At 33.9% G+C, this 22,257-nt stretch overlaps 3 protein-coding genes across 4 annotated transcripts; all 3 read right to left on the bottom strand.

Annotated features, from left to right (window-relative positions):
• Nucleotides 1–454: 454 nt before the first annotated feature.
• Nucleotides 455–2,558, bottom strand: LOC120197108 (tRNA threonylcarbamoyladenosine dehydratase 2-like). The gene is made up of 4 exons (XM_039198724.1): nucleotides 2,554–2,558; nucleotides 2,233–2,422; nucleotides 1,377–1,511; nucleotides 455–739 (listed from the first exon to the last, which is right to left on the bottom strand). Exons 1-4 carry the CDS (start codon nucleotides 2,556–2,558, stop codon nucleotides 455–457), a joined length of 615 nt encoding a protein of 204 aa, XP_039054655.1.
• LOC120197117 lies at nucleotides 2,375–16,264 on the bottom strand. Of its 2 annotated transcripts, none has more exons than XM_039198731.1 (5): nucleotides 16,103–16,264; nucleotides 15,709–15,752; nucleotides 4,539–4,638; nucleotides 3,312–3,448; nucleotides 2,375–2,422 (listed from the first exon to the last, which is right to left on the bottom strand). In XM_039198731.1, the coding sequence occupies exons 1-4, from the start codon at nucleotides 16,189–16,191 to the stop codon at nucleotides 3,316–3,318; spliced, it is 366 nt and encodes a 121-aa protein (XP_039054662.1). In that variant the 5' UTR covers nucleotides 16,192–16,264; the 3' UTR covers nucleotides 2,375–2,422; nucleotides 3,312–3,315. The 2 variants fall into 2 exon arrangements, 1 of the variants encoding a protein (XP_039054662.1); XR_005523247.1 differs by having other exon boundaries at nucleotides 2,403–2,445; nucleotides 3,312–3,458.
• A 4,151-nt stretch (nucleotides 16,265–20,415) lies between these two features.
• LOC120197101 (U-box domain-containing protein 21-like) lies at nucleotides 20,416–21,962 on the bottom strand. The gene has a single exon (XM_039198720.1). The coding sequence runs from the start codon at nucleotides 21,941–21,943 to the stop codon at nucleotides 20,618–20,620; it is 1,326 nt and encodes a 441-aa protein (XP_039054651.1). The 5' UTR covers nucleotides 21,944–21,962; the 3' UTR covers nucleotides 20,416–20,617.
• Between the last annotated feature and the right edge of the window lie 295 nt (nucleotides 21,963–22,257).

Genomic DNA, 22,257 nt, shown 5'->3' on the forward strand with positions numbered 1-22,257 from the left:
AGGGATGAAGATCCTCATAACACGGCCATGATGATTGAATAACTCCCTTAGTGCCCCTCTTGATACCCTCTTACTAAGGTTATCAACGAATATTGTCCATTCCACATCGGAGACAGTGTTTCCATTCAAATTTTCTCTCTCTCACTCTACCTCTCTCACTCATTCTCTCTCAATAAGTCACTTTGTATAATTTCACTCCGTAATTTGAAATTATGGTTCTTTTAATTAATAAAATTTGAGGCACTCTTATCCTCCTACCGTTGTTTACTGGAATTCCCTATAGTGTTCTAGAAATTATGAAGGGGATTTTTAACGAGACCTCCATTTCTTATAAAAAAATTAAACATGTAGATTGCATGCTAATGTAAATCAAAACATTTTCCTTTTCCTCCTGCCTATAAATCTAGTGATAGCAGAAACCAGGGCCCTAACACTAGCAAGTAGCAATTTCAAATTATCTCTCTAAAAGAAACACAGCTTTAGCTCCATCCAAATGTATTTTAAATTCCAATTTCTGCTGCAAAATAGCGGATGCAATTTCCCCACTGCTTGATTTTAAGTGATCAAATTTGAGACTGCAGAAATAATAAGCAAGCATCCTCACTTGATAATTTGAAGGGTTGTCTTCTTTGCCACTTGGTCCTCTAAAAGGAAGCAGCTTAGCTTTAGGTTTCTCTAAAGAGAAAACAACAGGAATTCCACCCTCAATCGCATGATCTTTCCTTAAACGGTGTCTTACCTATAAGCAAGAATTTAACAAGGAGATAAGGAAACAATAGCAGGAAATGAACCCCCTAAGCAATGTTTTCTAATGTAATAGATGAACAAGCCCAAAATTGGATCAACAAATTTAACAAACAGGTGCATAAGATATTCAAGATTTTCAAAACCAAATGAAATCTATTTCACCAAGATCCCCTAAGTAAACACCAATCATAAGATCAGCAACTCCAAAAGCCACCTTTCAGAATCCAAAAACAACTTAACTATATTCAAAATCAATAATAAAATGACATATTTTTCGTATTTCCATTTTTCTCCTCTCTCAACTTTCCATTTTTCTATTCTCCCTACTAAGCAAAGCCTTAAAATAATTCTCAAACAAAATACAGTTTGCATCTTAAATAATATACCAATTTAGATTCACATGAGCACATCACATATCATTGCAACAAAATCTAACAATTCCATTTCATATGTATTAGAACGAAACAGAAGTTTAAAATAATTAATTAAATAAATTAATGGATACCATGAAACAAAGGTGCCACCAAAATAAAACAAAAAAAAAATTGAAGTACAAAGACAGAGATAGGCAAATAAAAATATCTCAACAAGCCACAGTTTTGAGAATTGAAACAGGGCCAAGAGGTTACAACTCTAGATAATGGATCATTTGTTGACTCTCTTAAATCAGCCACGTGAATTCTTGTTGGATCAGCTCTCGCACCAGCTCCTGTTGCAGATAGTACCTTCAGACCTCCGTGTACACAGGCAGCAAGAAGTGCCACCTATTACAAGAGGAAAAATGGTCATCTTAGGTAGAATTTCTGCAATTACAACAATCTGAGTAGTTCCAAAAAGGCTTAATATACAAGGTGGTACTTGAATGTCACTTTTTTTCCAAATGTGTTACCTGTGTTCTCTTTAGTCAATTATGTACTTGAATGTCTTTTTCTCTAATTTGATACCTGAATTTTTCATTTTTTCTATGTGATACATGTGATGATGATGTGGCATCTCTCAACCAATGAGGTTGGGACACATGGCAAAAATGCCACATCAGAAAAGTTAAAATTGATAATTTCAAGTACCACATTAGAAAAAAAGTGCCGAATGCAGGTACCACATAAGAAAAAAATAACAATTTCGGGTACGAAATTGGATTAAAAAACACAGGCACCACATTAAAAAAAGTGACAAATTCAGGTACCAAATCATATATTAAGTCATTTAGAAACAACGTTTTAACCAGACGGATTATTAGCAATCAGCTGGAGAAACTATGTCGCTTGCTTACCCATGCTTTAGACGAGTTCAATTTCAAACAAGCATAAAGAAGGATTACCCATACTCTAACATAATAAACATATATTACATAAAATTAAAACATAAAATGAACCGCATAAAGAAATTAGGATTTGTATATATAGTCAAAAACCATTTGACTGCAACATTATATAAACTTATACCCTGTAGGTAAAACTGAAAGTCCATGAGTTATGATCACACCTTTGTGTCAATGTTGTCAATGCAATCCAAAACAAAATCAGGGTTGCCAGAAAGAATTTCTTCTTCGGATGACACATCATATAGGAGCACCTTTGCATCTACTTGGCACTCAGGGAAGATTAGAGAGAAATGCTTCTTGAGGCACTCTGCTTTAGGGATACCAACATCTGCTCTTGTTGCAACAGCGTGTCTATTTAATGATGAAAGAGATACCTTCTCGTATAATCAAGAATAAGTACAGATTTCTTATTAATAGAAATTAATGCAGATGAATTTTTAAAGAAAATACATGCTTTACATCCACATCCGAGTCCAACTTACAACATTATCGGCTCCTCGCACTAGCAAAGCAAAATTCGTATATGCAAATTGATGGAAAAGTTCTATATAATATTATTACATTGAATCTTTGGAAGTTCCAAAAGGAGCAAGCCATGAAATAATGATGTCACAAGAAAGTTGGAATCCAGTTTTACCCATAACATTCAATTTAATTGGCACATCCTATTATATAAAGATTGTAATGACACAGGCAGCAAGTTTCTGGTTTTTTCCATGGGCAAATTTGTCCAAATTTCATTAACTTCCACTAAGCTATAACATAAGAGAATGTTTGGATGAAGGCTTCCACGGAAGATATTTATTTCTAAAAACAATTTCAAAAAGTAAAATCAAATTATTTAGTTTGCCAAAATTTTAAAAAAAATGAAATTTGCATGAGGGATTTTGAACACTAGAATATCTCATCTCAAATCGCACTTGAGGTGGAATTTATAAAATTCTTTTGTTTTTAAGTAAGATATCAACATCTATTATGTTTCCAAATTTTTGAAGTCACAATATTTTCCAAATAATTTAAATTTTGCGGAAATTTAAGAACGTGGAAATAGATGCAATAAATGGTGGGCCCAAGGAAAATAACAAATGACACATCAATTTTGATCGACCAGCAATTCGCAATTCTAGCTTAAGACAACTTGCAATAGAGAAGAAAAACTGCATGCAAAATTTGGATAAATATGCAATATACTAGCAAAGCCAAAATATTTAATAATGGATTATTGTTAGATATAAGATACCTGGTCAAAGTCCACCAATAGGAGCTTGCCAACTCCTGATCTCAAAAGCATAGATGCAGCATGACTTGCTACACCTCCAAGACCAATGACCATGACATAGGATGTTGTAACCTTTCTTGAGAGTCAAGGCCAAAGAACTGGATATTCCTAGCAACAAGCAACAAAGATATATTCGCTTACCATATGGATATTGGTTAATGTATGACCATAAATTTTTAGATGGATAGGATGGGAAAGAATCAGCAAGTAACAAATTCATCACAAAAAATTAATTCCAAAAAACATGACACTCTTTAACTTGAGTTACTGGAAATGAAAGATGATCAGTGAGAAGAGTGTGGATGAGGGTGAAAGGGGTAGGAAGCGTCAACAAGGACAGAAAAAAGGAATGTTAGAGCCAAGATGTTTAGCAATTTACATGAACTTTAAACACCTGGTCCATATGTTATAAGTTACTCATTAAGATCAATTATCCACAAAAATTAAGGTCTAGCAGTAGTTTTAAAAAGAATGTAGGTTTTGACTAAAACACTAAAATGTGTCTAAAATGAAAGTAAAATAGTAAAAGTATAAAAATCTAAAAGGAAAAACTTTCAAATAATATATATAGTAGCTAGATGAACTTAAACAAGCCAAGCTCACCTATAATAAAGCACGGCTCAGTTTTTTTATGATAGTAAAGCATGGCTCACTTGTTGAATGTGTTTAAATTTGTTTATTTAATTAGTAACAGCACATAAACAATCTAAACTTGAGCTGATTCACAAACTATTCAACCAACATTTTTGTTATGTTACAGCCCAAGTGTAGAAGTTCTACATAGCTACTGGGTTTCTGCTTATTGTGGAGGGTTTTGTTCCGAAACCTCAATTATTTTGATCCAGAAATTCTCCCACTTGTTGAAAGTTGCCAGGTTGATCATACACATAAAAATCTTGGTTATAGCAAGATTCATATATAGTATGATAATATATCATAGAAATAAACATTTTTCATAAGTCCATATAGAGAGAGAGTATTGCACATGCTATACAAGCACAAAAAGACCTATACTCTCACCTTTGACTTTCAGCTTGTCTTGACAAGTGAGAATACAAGATTTACGGAAAACATGGCCTAAGAGCTTGAACAAAAAAAACACAATTCTCATGTAGCATTTTAATTTCGTAAAGAGGGTCAACTTTGAAAACATCGTTCAGCCATAAACCTCAAGTTAAAGAGATTTACCTAGTCAGTTGTTCAGAAACTATTTCATCTGCTAGAAGGTTCAAGCCAGCCAGCCCACAATTTCCATTTCCAAGATCGATCGCGCATTTGACAGTTGTGTCTGATGCAATTCCAATCCCAGAAATAACAATCAAAGAAATGGAACAAAAACATTTTCGCCAACTTTCTAATATCATACAAAAAGCCTAACGAGAAAGAGTTCAAATTTGAATGGTAAATGATGTTGAAATTTTAAAATAACACATAATTAACAAATATGATTATCAAATCTAGCATGCTTAGCCTTCTGTATGCGCTGTAGGTCAATTAGAGCATCAATGATCAAACACAAGAATTAAAAATTAAAATAACTGCAGCTTTTCATCACTTGTGACAAGCATACTACACAATCAAACAACAATCACCACATCATGCAAGTTTCCTTAGAAGTATCTAGCCAAAAGAAAATGACAAAAGCCATGAATTTTACTGTAATTCACTCTTATTAAACGTGTAGGAAACTTACAATTATATATACAAGCCTAGGCCTTATCTTAGGTAACTTCTAAACTAGGTAAGAGACTAATTCTAGTAATAAAAAGAATCCCTTAGATTTAGGGATACCAACTAAATAGAATATTTACAAATCCAACCCAATCTTCTTAACTTAGGTAACTAATCTCTGACACTCCCCCTCAAGATGGGAGCATGGATATCTTTCATCCTCAACTTACCTGTTAACTTATGAAAATACTTACCAGGTAGACCCTTGGTAAGTATGTCTGCAACTTGATCTCCAATGGTCACATAGGGAGTACAGATCAGGCCATTGTCAAATTTCTCTTTTATGAAATGTCTATCCTCTTCGACATGTTTTGTTCTGTCATGTTGAATTGGATTATGAGCAATGTTGATTACTGACTTGTTATCACAGTAGAGTTTCATTGGTCCATTCCACTTTACCTTCAAGTCTTCTAAAATAATTTCAGACATAATAACTCACGAATTTCCAATGTCATAGCTCGAAATTCAGCTTTTGCACTTGATCTAGCCACCACATTCTGTTTTTTGCTTCTCCAAGTAACTAAGTTACCTCCAAAGAAAATGCAATAGCCTGAAGTTTACCTTCTATCAATTATGAATCCTGCATAATCTGCATCCGTGTATGCTTCCAGAGTCATGTTTCCCCCTCTTGTAAATAGAATTCCTTTGCCTGGTGTACCCTTCAAGTATTGCAAAATTTGGACTACAACCCTTAGGTGTGATTCCTTGGGATTGTGCATGAATTGGCTCACAACCCCCAACAACATATGCTATGTTTGGTCTGGTGTGTGACAAATAGATAAGTTTTCCCACGAGTCTCTGAGAAAAACATCTGTCAACTGTCATATCATCCTCCTTTAAATCTCCAAGCTTGTGATTGACTTCTATAGGAGTTTCTGCTCGTTTACATCTTAGTTTTCCAGTTTCCTTCAACAAGTCCGAAGTATACTTCTGCTGAGATATAAAAATCCCTTTCTGTGAGTGAGCCACCTCAATATCAAGGAAGTATTTTAATCTTCCAATGTCCTTCACTTCAAACTCTTTTATAAGACACTTCTTTAAATTACCAATTCCTTCATAATCATTACCTGTAACAATTATATCATCTACATACACCAACAGTGTAGTTACTCCCCCTGAAAAAGAGTATTTCACAAATAGAGTATTATCACCTTGACTCTATTTGAAGCCTTTTTTCTAGCATTACTTTAGTAAATCTCTCAAACCAAGCTCTTGGTGATTGTTTTAGTCTATAAAGAGTTTTTCTCAATTTACACATTGCCTGTCTAGTATTCAAACCAAATCCAGGTGGAATATCCATGTAAACTTCTTTAAGGTCCCCATGCAAGAAGGCATTCTTGATGTCAAACTGCTGCAAATTCCATCCCTGAATAACTGCTAAGGACAGTAGGATCCTCACTGTGTTCATCTTTGCAACAGGGGCAAAGTTTCAAGATAGTCAATTCCATAGGTTTGAGAGTACCTTTTTGCCATCAATCTTGCTTTATACCTTTCTAGAGAACCATCTGATTTATACTTGACAATAAATACTCGTCTGCATCCCACTGTTTTTTCCCTTCTGGTAGCTTCACTAAATCCCATGTCTTATTTTTCCCCAACGCCTTCATTTCCTCTTTCATAACCTGTCCATTTCTCATTTTCTAATGCGTCAGATACTGTTTTAAGAATATCAATGTCATTTAGGCTAGTAAGGAAGGTTATGTGATTGTGATTGTGATTGGTATTTAGGTTTTTGTAGGTCAAAAACATATAGGTAGGATGTTTGGTGGTGTTGGTTCTTTTTCCTTTTCTAATTGCAATGGGAAATTCAAAATCAGAAGCAAATATAGTATTTTCAATATCACTTTGTTCAGAAAGAGTTTAAGAGTGTACCTCAAATTGTATAGGAGCAGGAGAAAGGGGATGATTGAATCTACATATGTGCCTTCTTCCTCAAATAGACCCTTAGGGGACAAGTAGTGTTCTAAATATTGGGTTGTAGTGTATTAATGTTTGGTTGAAGAGTGGAAGTTTGAGGAGTACTAGGTTCTGACTGGGGAGAGAATGAAGTAGAAGCATGTTGTGTTTCTGTAGAATGTTTAGATATAGGTGTAGAAGCAGACTATGTTTCTGTAGAATGTATAGGTATAGGTGTAGATGTAGGAAGATCAACAAAGGGCTGAAGTAAAAAAAATTTTGCATCTTTATCTTCCCTAAAATATATCTCCCCTGAAGATAAGAAACTTTAAAATAACTCTCTTTTTTCAACAAAAGTGACATCAGTAAAAGTGTAGTATTTTCTTGTAGGAGAGTAGTAGCACTTGTAGCCATTTTGAGTAGAGGAATACCCAATAAAAATGCATTTCAATGCCCTTGGATCAAGTTTTCCTTAGCCTTGAGAATGAATGTGAATAAAAGTAACACACCCAAATACCCTTGGTTTTAGGTTAAGAGATGGACTGAAATCTGGAAAAAACTTTGTAAGGGTTTGAAGTGGACTTTGGGGTTCAAGGATTTTAGTTGGTAGTTTATTTATCATGTAAGTGGTAGTTAACACAACTTCTCCCCAGTACCTTTTAGGGACATTGTTTTGAAATAAAATGGCTCTAGTTATGGCAAGAAGACTCGTGTATAATACCTCTTTCTAAGAAATAAGGAGACAAGACTTGATTAAAGTAGTCCTTGGCATTGTCTGTTCTGGTTTGTTTTATTTCATCCCCAAACTGAGTCTTGATCGTGGTATAAAAGGTTTTAAAAGTAGAGGTAACATCAGACTTCTGTTTTAGTAGATAAATCCAAGTAACCCGAGTATAATCGTCTATAAAAGACACAAACCATCTAGCACCAGTTATGTTAGGAATAGTGGAAGGCCTCTAAACATCACTGTAAATAAGGGTAAAGTGAATGTTGGTCCGCTTATTACTTGCTGGAAAAGAGGAACGTTTATGCTTTGCAAATTCACAAACTTCACAATGAAATTCTTCAATATATAAGGAATTACACAAGGAGAGAAACATAGTTTTTAAGAGTCTAAAAGGCAGGTGACCAAGACGAAAGTGATGCAGCCAGATTTAATCTTTATTGGTTGTAGATTCGGATAAAAAAGACAATGGTTGAGTATTCAAAACTCTAGCTAGTCCACTAAGGTTTTCGAGGTAGTATAAGCCATTTATTTCCCTAGCACGCCCAATCATCCTCTTCGTTACATGCTCCTGAAAAATACATTGTGTAGGATGAAATAAAACACTGCAGTTAGTTTCTTTGATAAGCTTTGGAATAAAGATAAGGCTAGTAAATAGTTTTGGCACATGTAGGACATTTTTAAGCAATAGGGTTTTACTGATGGCAATATCTCCTTGGCCAGCAACCGTTACCATAGTACCATATGCAACTGTGATTTTCTTGCTGCTAGAGAAGGGTATATAGGTAAGGAATTTTAGTGATAAATTAGTCATGTGATCAGTGGCTCCTGAGTCAATTACCCAGGAGTTTTGGGTAGGTATGTGGGTTGATGATTCCAAGGCATTAGAATTTTTAGAAGAGGAAGAAGATATATCTGAGAAAACTAGATTGCATGTACCTGTAAAGGATGATTTTTCTAAGGACTCCAGTAGGTTCTTCAATTTTTCTATTTCTTCCTGGTTGAATTCAATAGATTGGTCATCAAACTCCTTAACCACATGTTTAGTTGCATAAGCTCTGCTTTGTCCTCTTGTTGAGCCTCTTTTCTCTGTGAAATTCTTATTTGCAATCTGAGGCTTTCCATGTAACTCCCAGCACTTCTCTTTGGTTTGACGAAGTATTTTGCAGTAAGTACACCATAAGGAGTCCTTGTTAATCGCCCTTCTTCCTTCTGATCAGCCTTCAATATTTTGCTGCTCCAGACGATTTGGTCCCTCGAGAACAACCCTAGTAACCAAGGCTGAACTTTCTACTTGATTATTTTCAACCACCATCACTCCTTTTCTTCTTTCTTCAGCACGAATGATAGCAATAGTTTCATTAAGTGAAGAAAGATCTTCGTTTCCTAAAATCTGGACCCTGACTGCATCAAATTCTATATTTAGTCCAGCAAGAAAATCATAAATCCTATCTTTTTCTACAAACCTCTTTATAATTGCTACATCCTCACTGCATTTCATCCGAATGCATTGATAGTGGTACATTTCCTGCCACAAATTCTACAGCATATTAGAATATTCTGTAATTGATTTGCTTCGTTGTTTAGTGGCTAAAATCTTACTCTTGATTGCATAAACCTAGGCAACATCTCGAACCTTCGAATAGGTTTGTTTTACAGCCTCCCATATCTCCTGGGTTGTTCCAAGAAACATACAGGTGTCATTAATTTCAGGCACCATCGAATTCCATAACCAAGACATAACCAATGAGTCTTTTTCATCCCAAGCCTCAAATCTCGGATCTCCTTCCTTAAGACACGTTTCGAGGAGATGACTAAGTTTACCTCTCCCTTTTAGAAAAGTCCGAACCAATTGTGACCACTTAAGGTAGTATTTTTCCATTTAATCTATAAGCGGCTTGTATGTTTTGTAAGTCACTTATCGAATTAGAGTGACTTCCCTCACCCATCGTGCCTCCTTGAGCAGTTTTTGTACTACTGGAATCACACATATTGTCTATATCTTGTTGATCAAGTGTCATAATCTCTTAAAAAATAATAAGAACTAAGAAACAAACGCTCAATAAGAAGATTAAGACCCAAAAACGAGTAGCTTTGATACCATGACAAAAGTCATGAATTTTAATGTAATTCACTCTTATTAAACATGTAGGAACTTACAATTATATACAAGTCTATGCTTTATCTTAGGTAACTTATAAACTAAGTAAGAGACTAATTCTAGTAATAAAAAGAATCTCTTAGATTTAGGGATACTAACTAAATAGAATATTTACAAATCCAACCCAATCTTCTTAACTTAGGTAATCAATCTCTGACAAAAAATATCAAGAATCTTTAAACTAGGTCATGTTGTCACATACAGAAAATAATTACAAATATTATATAAGATATATTAATTGTTTATTTATTTCAAAAATAAATTTTTCTAGAAATATTTACATAAAAGACTTTGAAAATTTATCAAATAAATGTCAAAAACAAAAAACAAATCCATTTTGTCAAAATAACGTCAATGCCAAAAATTAATATGGAATACCAAGAACTGATCCAAACCAAATTAAAATGGACAACTCAAAATTCCAACAAATCCAACCAAAGTAAACCGATTTTACCCCTTGTCGTAAAACATTAATTTGGTCATAAAAAAATCCATGATTCATCATATTAATAAACTAAAACAAAACTGTCGAAAAATAATAATAACAATGTGTTTTCCCTAATTCATATCCTTAAAAATAATGAAAATAATACAATAAACTCAATTTCACATAGCCTCTTTATTAAAGAGAGCACTACAAAATCCCGTTAGAAGTTGTTTTTCAAACAATCATGGATTCATTATAAAATAAAATTCATAGAGATTCATCAGTAAGCGACTGATAACTGAGAGGCTTACAACTAGTAATTACCTAAATATCAATATTGCCAAGGGAACAAGGTGCACTCTAGGTGCTTAAACCCTTATACTCAAGTGAAGTGATGTGATCCCAATCAGCCCTAACTTTGGTCTTGATCTGATTAAATCATTGAAGTTCACCAAGGCTGATTCAAAGGGAGTTCTACCTTACTTCATCCTATAACTGCTCATTTATGCACTATATTTCATCATATGTTTGTATTTACCTCTTAGGATATGCTTATCATATGATATCATCCATTGCATGAATTTCCATGAGTTTTATTAGCTGCATTACATTCATTGCATTTAATAAGTATGTTGTTCATTAAAGCATGCATTACATTTAAGCATGTATTTCATTTAGGGAAGTAGTTAATTTATGCATCTAGTTATTTAATAAACTACTTCATTCATGCATTTAGTTCATTGAATAATGTTATTTCATTAATCAAACTAACTCTTAATTATCCCATGCATATATACATGTTATGATAGAATAAAGTTTATCTTTGTGTTTAGGTGAAAGAGGGAAGCTGAACAATCTTAACCGATACAAGAATATCATTCAGAATGTATTCTAATTCTGGATGCGATACAAACATTTTTGGGTTCAGAAACCAATTGGAAATTATTCCTCTATCTCTTAGCTTTCCAACGCCTTTTGAATCACCGCAATCCGATATCGGGAGCTTGAGATATGATCGAATTACCAAAGAAAATGCAGGCTGGAATTTTCATTACGGGAAATTCATGCAATGGATGATATCTATGATAAGTATATCCTAAGAGGTAAATACAAACATATGATGAAATATAGTGCATAAATGAGCAGGTATAGGATGAAGTAAGGTAGAACTCCCTTTGAATCAACATTGGTGAACTTCAATGATTTAATCAGATCAAGACCAAAGTTAGGGCTGATTGGGATCACATCATTCCCTCCCTCTTTAAAGCGATTTGTCCCCAAATCGACGCTTTCTACAAAAGGAAACAATCTTGACTTCTTTTTAGCTAGGATCTTCTTCATTCTTGTTTTGCACAAACACCATTCTTTGTAATTAAGTTTTTCTAGCTTGTGCACTTCATTTCCATGTTGTTCATCCGAATAGGTGTATGTTATGTGCACTCCTTCTTTGTGTTCCTTTGAATCATCATGAGGGTGGGTGGAAAGTTTTGACCTTTGAACTCCTTCAAGTAGATAGGTTACACCATCTCCTTTAATCTTTGTGCCCTTCCATATGATGGCTCTTGAGTAGGTGGATAGCTTTTTATTCAAATCATCTATTTGCAAAATGGAGAGTGGCAATTTCATCTCAAGATTGCAAAGAAACTTATCCTCGCAACTCAATACATCAATTCCTTGTTTTTGAATCATCCCTCTGAAAAGTAAATGAAAGTTAAAAGTAAATAATTCAATAACAAAAGAAATGGAAAAATCAAACCATGGAGGATGATTGATGATATTATTGGGCATCGGTTCTTTGGTGATAGAAAACTTCATTGGATCCTCCTTTGAAACATGATTAAAGCATGGACGATGTTCGATCATCATTAGAATTGGCAATGTGTTTGACATGTCTCTTGAAGTGCTCTTCTTGTCATCCTGCAACAATGAAAATTCAAGAATAGAAGAAGAAGGGTTAAGGTTGTTAGTGCAAAATGCAATTTGACTCTCTCTCTCTTTTGCACAAACAATTTCTTTTTCAAACTCGTCCTTTTCACTCTCATATTCTTTTTGAATTTCTTTTTCAATGTCACTATTTTTCTCTTTTTCTTCGAAAATATCCTATTTCCCCTCTTTTTCACAAACCTCTTTCAACTCTTATTTCTCTTTCTTTGTTGCAAATATTTCTTTTTTCCAGTTGTTCTTGCAACTGTGTTTCTTTGACGAAATTGTCAAAACACTCTTGAAGACGAGCTAGACTGAAAGATGCAAAACTGCTTAACTCACTCTGCATTGAATTATTGACATCGCTTCTTATTCGAAAATTGGGATCGTCCTTGCAAGATCTTTCGCTCCAATTGGATGTAGAATTAGAAACGAGTCGAGTGTCGTCTCTCCTCTTTACTTGTCTTTTGATCTTCGGTAGAGGTGTTTGTGAACAAGAACCTTTTTCGATTATACAATCCAACTTCTTTGAGATTGGGTTGAGATACTTTTTGAGCAAACTCCTCATTTCTTGATTGAAATCTTGAAATTGAGAATTTGATGAAAAATCTCGTACATTGTCTCTTGTATAATCATTTGGTCGTGTATACTTTCGAGACATAATGAAAAGAAATGATTAATAAAGATGAAAATAAACCTCACCAACAAAAAAAAAATCTCACCAATACACTCCAAAGAAAAATCACTCCCACTCGTGTTTCACTCGGGATGGCTTTTACCCTTAATGTACACTCTTGCCTTTTACAGCTCTTAGTTTCCTTTAAAGCTCTTTTAGAACTCCCTCGAGGTTTACAAGGTGTCTTGTAGACTTCGGCTGAAACAATTGGGGCTTGGTTGGAAATATGATGTGAGTAAAGAAAGAATTGGCTACAAGAAAGAACGAAGATGAGAATAGGCAATAAAATCGTAAAGATACCCGATTATGTGTTTCGAGTCATATATGTGATTCGAGTCATATATGTGAATGCCCGATCGTGATTCTAATAAGAAACATCGTAATGATAGCTTGAACTCTGAAATTGCATAAATATAAACATAAGGAAATGATATGAAATAATAATTGAAATGATGAAATGAAAAGAATGAGGACGTTGTTTGAAGGTGGTGGAAGAGTGATGGTTGTTGTGGTTTAATGATAATGAAAATAGATGGTGAAGTATGAATGGCGTTGTCGTGGCAAATGGTGTCGTCGTGGTAAGTGTTGTAAGGATAAAACGGATTGTGACCAGTTAGCTATTTGGAGATAATAACCAACGCTATAACAAGATGAAATGGATGAAGGCTTCAAGACTGACAAGAAACCGATAGAGTTCTAATCCAAGAACTAAAACGAAAGCAACCTCTCAAAGTATTTTCATAAATCAAATTGTGTGTCTACAAATGATCTCAAAATGTGTCTATTTATAATATTTCTAAGAAGCATATGAAAAGACTCAAAAGATGATAACATTCTCATCAATTTAGCAATAAATGCACTCGAATGCTTTGTCTTCTTATGTTCAAAGTTGGATGAATATTCTAGATCATTTTGGGGATTAATCTAGATAATTTGAAGCTGAATATGACCTTAATTTCGTCCAAGAAGGAGGGGTGACTCTTGGGCTACCTTGTTTTTCTTGCAAATAGAAGAAAAGAGGTTAAATGATGTCATAGGATGAATGTGGACATCCTACATGTCCAAATCAGCTTGTCTCTTCAAATTTCTTGCTGATTTTATCACTTAATTTGAAGATTAAATGAAATAAAATCAGCCTTCATTGCTTGTTCCTTGGTAGCATATGAATAACCTTCAAAGAATGATAAGACTTGAATAGGTGAATTATGAAGGATTGAATGCATTGTCTCCAAGAATATGAACAGCCTTGAAAAGATGAAAAGAATTAATCCTTGAATTGCTTTAATTAGAAGCATTAAGATAGCCTTCAATTGCTTGTATCTTGGTAGAAGATGAAAGGACTCTTCCTTGGGTCAAACTCATCCAAATAATCCATGCATGAAATTCCCGTAATGAAAATTCCAACAGGCACTTTCTTTGGTAATTCGATCATATCTCAAGCTCCCGATATCGGATTGCGGTGATTCAAAAGGCGTTGGAAAGCTAAGAGATAGAGAAATAATTTCCAATTGGTTTCTGAACCCAAAAATGTTTGTATCGCATCCAGAATTAGAATACATTATGAATGATATTCTTGCATCGGTTAAGATTGTTCAGCTTCCCTCTTGCACCTAAACACAAAGATAAACTTTATTCCATCATAACATGTATATATGCATGGGATAATTAAGAGTTAGTTTGATTAATGAAATAACATTTTTCAATGAACTAACTTTATTCAATGAACTAAATGCATGAATGAAGTAGTTTATTAAATAACTAGATGCATAAATGAACTACTTCCCTAAATGAAATACATGCTTAAATGTAATGCATGCTTTAATGAACAACATACTTATTAAATGCAATGAATGTAATGCAGCTAATAAAACTCATGCAAATTCATGCAATGGATGATATCATATGATAAGCATATCCTAAGAGGTAAATACAAACATATGATGAAATATAGTGCATAAATGAGCAGGTATAGGATGAAGTAAGGTATAACTCCCTTTGAATCAGCCTTAGTGAACTTCAATGATTTAATCAGATCAAGACCAAAGTTAGGGCTGATTGGGATCACATCATGAAGGGTACACAATAAAAGGCACAAGCTTGAGTGAAATAAAGCACAATATGTAAATGAGCGAGATTTAGTTATAGATGTATATATATAAAGCTTAAGATATATAACAAACTCTAAAAGGGATTCTAGTTTATCTACAAAACATGCAACTTCATTGGTCAATGTTTGTTGTTGAATATGTAAATATTAGGAAGTATAGAGTTTGATAGTATCCTTTTCATAACACTAAAGGCATATCAAGTAAAAAGTAAGTGAAGAAATAGAACAAATTAAAGAGAAACTCAGCTAGGCGAGTTTTTTGTATGCCTATCCCCTTATAAAAAAGGGTGCCTAAGCACACTAGGTGTGAGCCTGGTATGAAAGGATCTAGGGCACTTTTGTTGAATAATGCTAAGGCACAGGCACGCCTAGGCGCACCGCGCACGCCTTGACAAGAATGCTAAATATTAGTCTAACTTAATCATATCTACCAGCACAATTTCAGATATCGGTTTCTGTAGCAGCTATAATTTTCAGCTAAAGAAAAGTATGTTGCCGGTCAATCGTGTTTGTAACGTTCCAAGGCGTATAGATAATAGCTAAAAGCATGTAAAGGTCCATCAAATGAGAGAATAAAGCACCATCAAATGTGAGAATACAATTCAACAGCAAGCCTTTTCTTTCAGGCAAAAGCTCCACCATTAATCCGATTTCATTAAACATAGAAATGTTGTATAACAAGACAATTACTAAGTAAATAAAACATTCACTACCGTTCAATTCGATAACCTTTTTATCGCACTGATTTGAAATCCTTCTGCAAAAACAAAGATGCTTCAATCATTAAAAAAAATCTGATAAACTGCCTAGAGGATATAACCAATTTTCTATTATTTACGAAATCAGATCAAGTAAATAATTCGTTCAAAATTCTTATAGTTAAGTCTTTTTTCTGGGCAACTAAAAGACAATTAATTACTTAAAAAAAACTCCCTGAAACGAAAGAAAGCAGAGCCTACAAATTTTATTCAGATTTAGGAATTTAAGTAAACATGGATGTGGACAAACAAAAACGAAAAAACATTTTCAAGGGAAAAATAAGAGGAGAAGGCGATCGACGAATCAATAAGATCAACTGAATTTCAAACGGTATGAGAAGACACTTGCCTTGGGAGACGCTTAAGAAGAAACAAGGTTGAAACAGCACCTACAAAAGCTCCGCCTCCCACTAAAGCCAAGGTTTTCAGCTTCTCCATTTTTATGTTACGCTTTTGCTTGGGTCCTTAATCTTCAATGTCCGCTGCTCAGGATTTTAGGCGGGAGACTGGCTTAGGGTTTAGCCTTAACCATATAGAAACCATACCAATGAATAGAAATATAAAAAGGGTACACTGCACAAATGGTCAATAACATTTGAATAAATTTTTATTTTTGTTATTGAAATTTTATAAGTTTCATAAATAACAAATCAATTACTTGTCATTAATTATTATTAATATGGTTGACGAAAAGCTTACCGGATTGTTAATCGTTTAGCTCGATTGTTGATCACCTTATTGTTGGAACCGTCTTTCGGTTGAGTTCGAAATTGAGCTTTGACTTAAAATAATGGGGTTAGAGTCGTCACCGACCATTTACTTTTATATTATATGTATTTTTCAAAAACGTTTAAAAAAAACTATATAATATATATATTTTCTAAAATGTTTTAAAAAAATTATATATTATATATATTTCAAAAACGTTTTTCAAAAGCTATATAATATATAAATGTTTTAAAAACTATATATTATATAAATTTTCAAAAATGTTTTCAAAATTATATATTATATAAGTTTTCAAAATGATTTTAAAAATTATATAGTATATATATTTTTTAAAATGTTTTAAAAATTATATATTATATAGTTTTCAAAAATATTTTAAAAACTACATATTATATATGTATTTTTAAAAACCGTTTACAAACTATAATATATATATATATATAAATATATGTATATATAAAATATATGTTAACGAAAATGAGTGTCTACACTTATCATTACCAAATTATAGTTAAATGTTTACAATAAAAGCAATTTATTGCTACTTTCTCTCATCTTCTTCTTTATTTTTTAGAGACAAAAATTAATAACAAATCTTTCATAAGAAGAAAAAGCTTGATTTTTTAGCTTAACACTACAATGTCTCTTTACTTTTGAGTCAAAGTCAGTCCATAGCTTCCATTTCCTCGAAAAGGTTGTTGTGTAAGCACGAACAGAGGGAAAAGAAGTGAGTCTACAAACAAAAACTTCGACTAAAGAAGTTGAGAAAAAAGTTTTATCCGAAACTCCAAAACCCAAAGCTCACATCTTTATCCCATAACAAGGAGACAACAAGAGATATGACAGTTAAGGAGTCGAGTCGAGTCGAGCTCGAGTATTCCTGAGCTCGATTCGATTCAAAAACTCTGAAATGGAGTTATACTCGACTCCAAAACTCGTAAGTCTAAAATTTTCAAGTTTGACTCGAACTCGTAATCATTAATTGAAGCTCATAAAAACTTAAAAAGAAAAGAAAACTCTTAAACTTAACTCGATTAAAGTCTTAAACTCGAACTTGAACCTTAAATACATGAAAACATTGTACTGCATATTTTTAAAAAATTCAAGACATAAATGTTAATATTATTAATAATTTATTTTTAACTTGATTAAAGTCTCAAACTCGAACCTTAAATACATAAAAACATTGTACTGCATATTTTTGAAAAACTCAAGACATAAATGTTAATATTATTAATAATTTATTTTTTAAAAATAAAATGTTAATATATTATATTTTCGAACTGTTTACGAGTTTTTCGAATTAAGTATCAAATAGCTCGTTTCAATTCATTAAGAACTCAAGTCGAACTCGAGTCAAATATTTATCGAGTTTTAACCGAGTTGACATCAAATAGCTCGCGACATGTCTTGTCTCATTTACGATCAGAGAAGCAATTTAACAAGAGATCAGAGGGGAAAGTGTTATATTGAAGATAATATGAATCTAAAACCCCAAAAAACCCCAAATAAAACACATTCATATTCACAACTTCAATGGCTAGTAGGTTTTATAGAAGAGTAAAACGAGTCACTGACTCACTTAACAACGGAGTCAAGGCTCAACTCGTCGGCGTCGGTTATTCAATAAGCAGAAGCGAACATTTTGCCTCCACCACCGTCGTCGGAGATGTCTCTCCTTGCCTCTTCGAACACGTTCATAGTTCTCCCGAAGATAACCACGATGCTACCGATCAATAGGATCGTAATAATACTTACACAATTGACGCCAATTTAGTCGTTTCAGAACTTGATTATACGATCTCGTTGGAGATCATCGTCAAATTTATCGCTCTTATCAAAATGGATTACTATGGAAATCTATTTGTAGCCGACGTTTTGCAAGCAACGCAAATGATTTCCCCTTTCGAAACGAATACATCTACTTTTTCAGGCGTAAAGTGATGGTTTATCTTTGTGAGGCAGGTTACAATGCGATGATCTGCAATATGAAATGGATTTCCTCGGAGAGCCATGAGCTATTCAACGAAAAGGTCGTTGAAGAGTAGAACTTTATCCCTTCCTCCTCGGAGAAAAATCGTTGCAAGCGAAAGAAATGGTTCGCTTCCATACCGTAGGATGATGAGTCAAACCCTAACCAACTCTAATTCACTGATCAGAGTAAGTGTTATGATGAAGATAAGGACCTCCCCTATCAGAGAAAGAAGCAATATAAGTGTGGCTTGTGACATTTGGGAAAACAGCTAGCATCAGATCCCCCATCTTCCTTCTTGGTAACCTTAGGACTAAGGTGGTTGTAATTAGTTGAAGCTTCGATCAACAGGTTGTCCAACGTGGCAGTTAACGGTCAGGTAAGCTTTCCGTCACCCATATTATTAAGTGTTAACGTTTAATGATCTATTTGTTACTAATCGATAACATTAGTGATCAATTTGTTATTTTTAAAAATAAAATAAAAAAATAGTAAAATATTAATGACCATTGATATAGTTTACCCTATAAAAAAAACATATCATGTACTATTACTTGAATTGTATTTGTCTTTTTACTAAAAAAATAAACAATTTACATCTCAAAATGAATAAATTGATTCTTTCTTTCATTCATTTTTATTTATTTTAAACAAATTATAATGCAATTCTCTTGTAGGAAGTTTTTTTTGCAGACTCAAAAACTATATTAAGAATATTTTTATTAATTAGAATGATTATAATATAATATTTATTCTAAATTTTCTTAATTTATTTACAACAACTCTATATATGCAACTGCTCGAATCTAAAATAATTATTTATATATTTGGGTAAAAAAAGAGTGCAAAACTGTGCTTTAAGTCATTTGATTAAGCATGTTGCATCAATACTTCTAATTCTTAATAATGTCAAGAAGATAATATAAAGTTTAAGGGAGTACCTGTATCAAAGTTCAATGTTGTTAATTAATCCTAGATGAACAATAAATAATATTTCTATCCAAAGTAATGCAGACATGCCTTTCAAGTACTAAGTACTACAGATAACAAACTTTAAATCAGAATAGCTTGAGAAGCTCCATTATCAGTATACAAAGTCAATGTGGGTAAATACTTTAAAGACATGGCACTAACCTTCAAATTTTATGTAACTTGTACGTGTCGGATAACATTTTGTAAAAGATACTGGCGTCAGCAAAACAACTAATTCTCAAACTATAGAAATCAAGTTTTGTTGCTCATTGAGACAAGAAAGCAGGGCCTTCTTTATTTTTTCCTTTTGGGAACACAAAGCAAAGGTTAAATGGCTCAAAGGTTCAATTTGTGTTCTTGATAATGATTGACACTGATCAACTAGAGCCTTTAGTAGGCAGGGACACCAAGCAGATCATTTTTTTTGGTCTTTTTCTTTCTGCATGAGGGAAAAACAACAGTAACATAAGAATTACAAAAACTGCGGACTATAATGAGGTCAAACCACATAAGTGCCATTGAAACATTAGAATTAACCAACTAAAAATCTGTGCTTTATCATTATCGGATTTGCAGGTGTCGCTTCTGTAGCAAATCGTATCCAGAAGGTCTCATTGAATGCAAGGATATTTTCAACAATAAGTTTCTGAAGCTGAGAAAGCCAGCAAAAGCAATGTTCAGATAAAATTAAAAAAAAATAGTAAGCAGACTCAATAACATACAATCTGCAACTCCAAGTAATAGCATCCAAATTTAGTTAGGAAATAGAAATAACTGAAACACATGACAAGTTCAAATAATTCCAATATAAGCAATGGTGAGATAGTTCAAAATGCTTAACGAAATGACAAACCCGTGCATTCGATACGAAGACCGAACTACTGTAAGCATACCATTTCCATTTCCTATTAAAGGACTAATAACATCAAGCTATTCCAATGAGTGACATATTAGAAATTAATTTTTATTTATATGTTTGGGGGGGAAAAAGAGCGCAAATATACACACAAAAATGTGAGAGAGAGTTAGTGATGCAATTTGCGTCCACAAACATTCGTTGGTGTGTTTTCTGTTAGCCCCGGTATAATATTGCAGCTCAGCAGACGCAGATTTTGGCAAGAAAATTGAACAAATGAATGAATGTTTTTCGTTGAATGTTTCCTACTGGGTATAAACTATCTTTGATGTAAATCAAAATGGCCTTTTGAGATACTTGAAATCCATGGATGAATCCACACAAGAAGAATCTACTCTATTGTTGTAGACATTAAGCAATTTCAACAATTCTTTCACTTTCCCCTTCGTATTCTCACCGCATCCAACCTGCAAACTCACCAGCAACTTCTTAAACGCCCCCACTTGAATTGCCTCTATCCTTACACTCTCCTCCAAGCAAAGCTTCCACAAAATCGACACCACAAGCTCCGTCGCCCAATTCGAAACTCTCAAGATTTTCTTCACTAACACCGCCGTAATCAAAGCGTTCTTGCAGGCCTCTTCTTTCCCTTTTCTAGTATTGCAAATTTCATCCAATACGCCTAAAGCAATTTCACAGACGATTTTCTCCGCCTCAACAATGGCTTCTACGATCACATCCACCAAACCCATTTCCACAAATCTGGAGGTCATCTTGTCGTTCTTTGCCTTTGAAGAAATCATGCAGTAAATAGACATCAACGAAGCTTTACTGGCAGCAGGTGAAATTGATTCCTTGATCAGACAAAACAGTGCTTCAGCAACTCCTTCAATTGCCCGCAAGGTGATTGGAATTATCCCTCTTTCATCCGAATGAAGAATCTCCTTGAGCACCAAGACCGAATATTGTCTAGCACAAAGATCTCCGTTCCCCAAAAGCCAAATGATACAACGTAAAGAAGACTCGGTTCCGAGCTTGGATCGGCCTTCTTCGAGAAAAGGGAACATCCAAGGCAGCACCGATAGAATTTCCACCAGCAGATTTACGTGTTTCTCGGATGAATCAGCGGCGAAAGACTCGAAACAAGCTGACAAAACACAACCTGTTCCGTTCTCTATAATGCAATGCTTGTTTCTTTCGCTCTCCTTGCCCCAATTATTGATTTTCCTAACCAATTCCACACACTTGTTTGCATCTCCACGTTGAGTAGCACTGGCAATCCTTGAACAAATCTCGGAGACTTCAAATGGAGAGACCGGAATTCGTGGGGTAGGGATCCGTTCAACGCCGAGAGAACGATTCTGAACGCACCAGTCTTGGATCATCCTTCGCAGTATATGATTGGGAATCTGATCAAAGGTGTTCAAGACCTGTTTGGTGAATGGGCAAGTTTCGTTGCCGGCTTCAATCCATCTCTCTATATTCTCTCGATCATAGGTGATCCCAGTACACATCGTGACGGGATCTTTCATCAAATCAAGAGAAATTGGGCATCGGAAGTGAGTCGGAATATTGATTTCCGCGTCCAAATCTTCACACAGACGATGGTTGTTGTTCTTCTTCTTGTTTAGGGCTCTGCGATTTTTCCAAGATAAAATCATTTTTGGAGTATTGGAAGATCCAAATGCAGGCGAAGTCGGGTGAAATTTGGAGGTTAAGGTTTGGGTATTTATCATCGTTTTCATAATCGGATCGATTAGCGAATCGGTCATGCTATCGATTTATTGGTTTAACCGATCGAAACAGTTCGATCGATCGGAAAAATCGGACGACATCATAATTATTTAAAAAATTAAATAAAAATATCAAAAATATTTAATAAAAAATAATTTTTTATATAAAAGTCATATTCAAAACAAATCATAACATATGTAAGTTAAAAATCATAAAATCAAGTGAAACAAAATAATTCAAA

This window comes from Hibiscus syriacus, unplaced genomic scaffold, assembly GCF_006381635.1.
Source record: "Hibiscus syriacus cultivar Baekdansim isolate YM2019G1 unplaced genomic scaffold, ASM638163v2 tig00117046_pilon, whole genome shotgun sequence".
Classification (NCBI taxonomy): Eukaryota; Viridiplantae; Streptophyta; class Magnoliopsida; order Malvales; family Malvaceae; genus Hibiscus; species Hibiscus syriacus.

What these genes read in the sequence shown, in the direction of transcription:
- LOC120197117 (XM_039198731.1), bottom strand. Translation starts at nt 16,191, where the DNA reads ATGGAGAAGCTGAAAACCTTGGCTTTAGTGGGAGGCGGAGCTTTTGTA. An exon ending in CTTCTTAAGCGTCTCCCAAG is followed by an intron (nt 15,753 to 16,102) that starts GCAAGTGTCTTC and finishes TTGTTTTTGCAG; the next exon opens with AAGGATTTCAAATCAGTGCG. An exon ending in AAAGGTTATCGAATTGAACG is followed by an intron (nt 4,639 to 15,708) that starts GTAGTGAATGTT and finishes GAATTGCATCAG; the next exon opens with ACACAACTGTCAAATGCGCG.
- LOC120197101 (XM_039198720.1), bottom strand. Translation starts at nt 21,943, where the DNA reads ATGATTTTATCTTGGAAAAATCGCAGAGCCCTAAACAAGAAGAAGAAC.
- LOC120197108 (XM_039198724.1), bottom strand. An exon ending in TTGACAACATTGACACAAAG is followed by an intron (nt 1,512 to 2,232) that starts GTGTGATCATAA and finishes CTCTTGTAATAG; the next exon opens with GTGGCACTTCTTGCTGCCTG. An exon ending in ATGATCCATTATCTAGAGTT is followed by an intron (nt 740 to 1,376) that starts GTAACCTCTTGG and finishes TCTTGCTTATAG; the next exon opens with GTAAGACACCGTTTAAGGAA.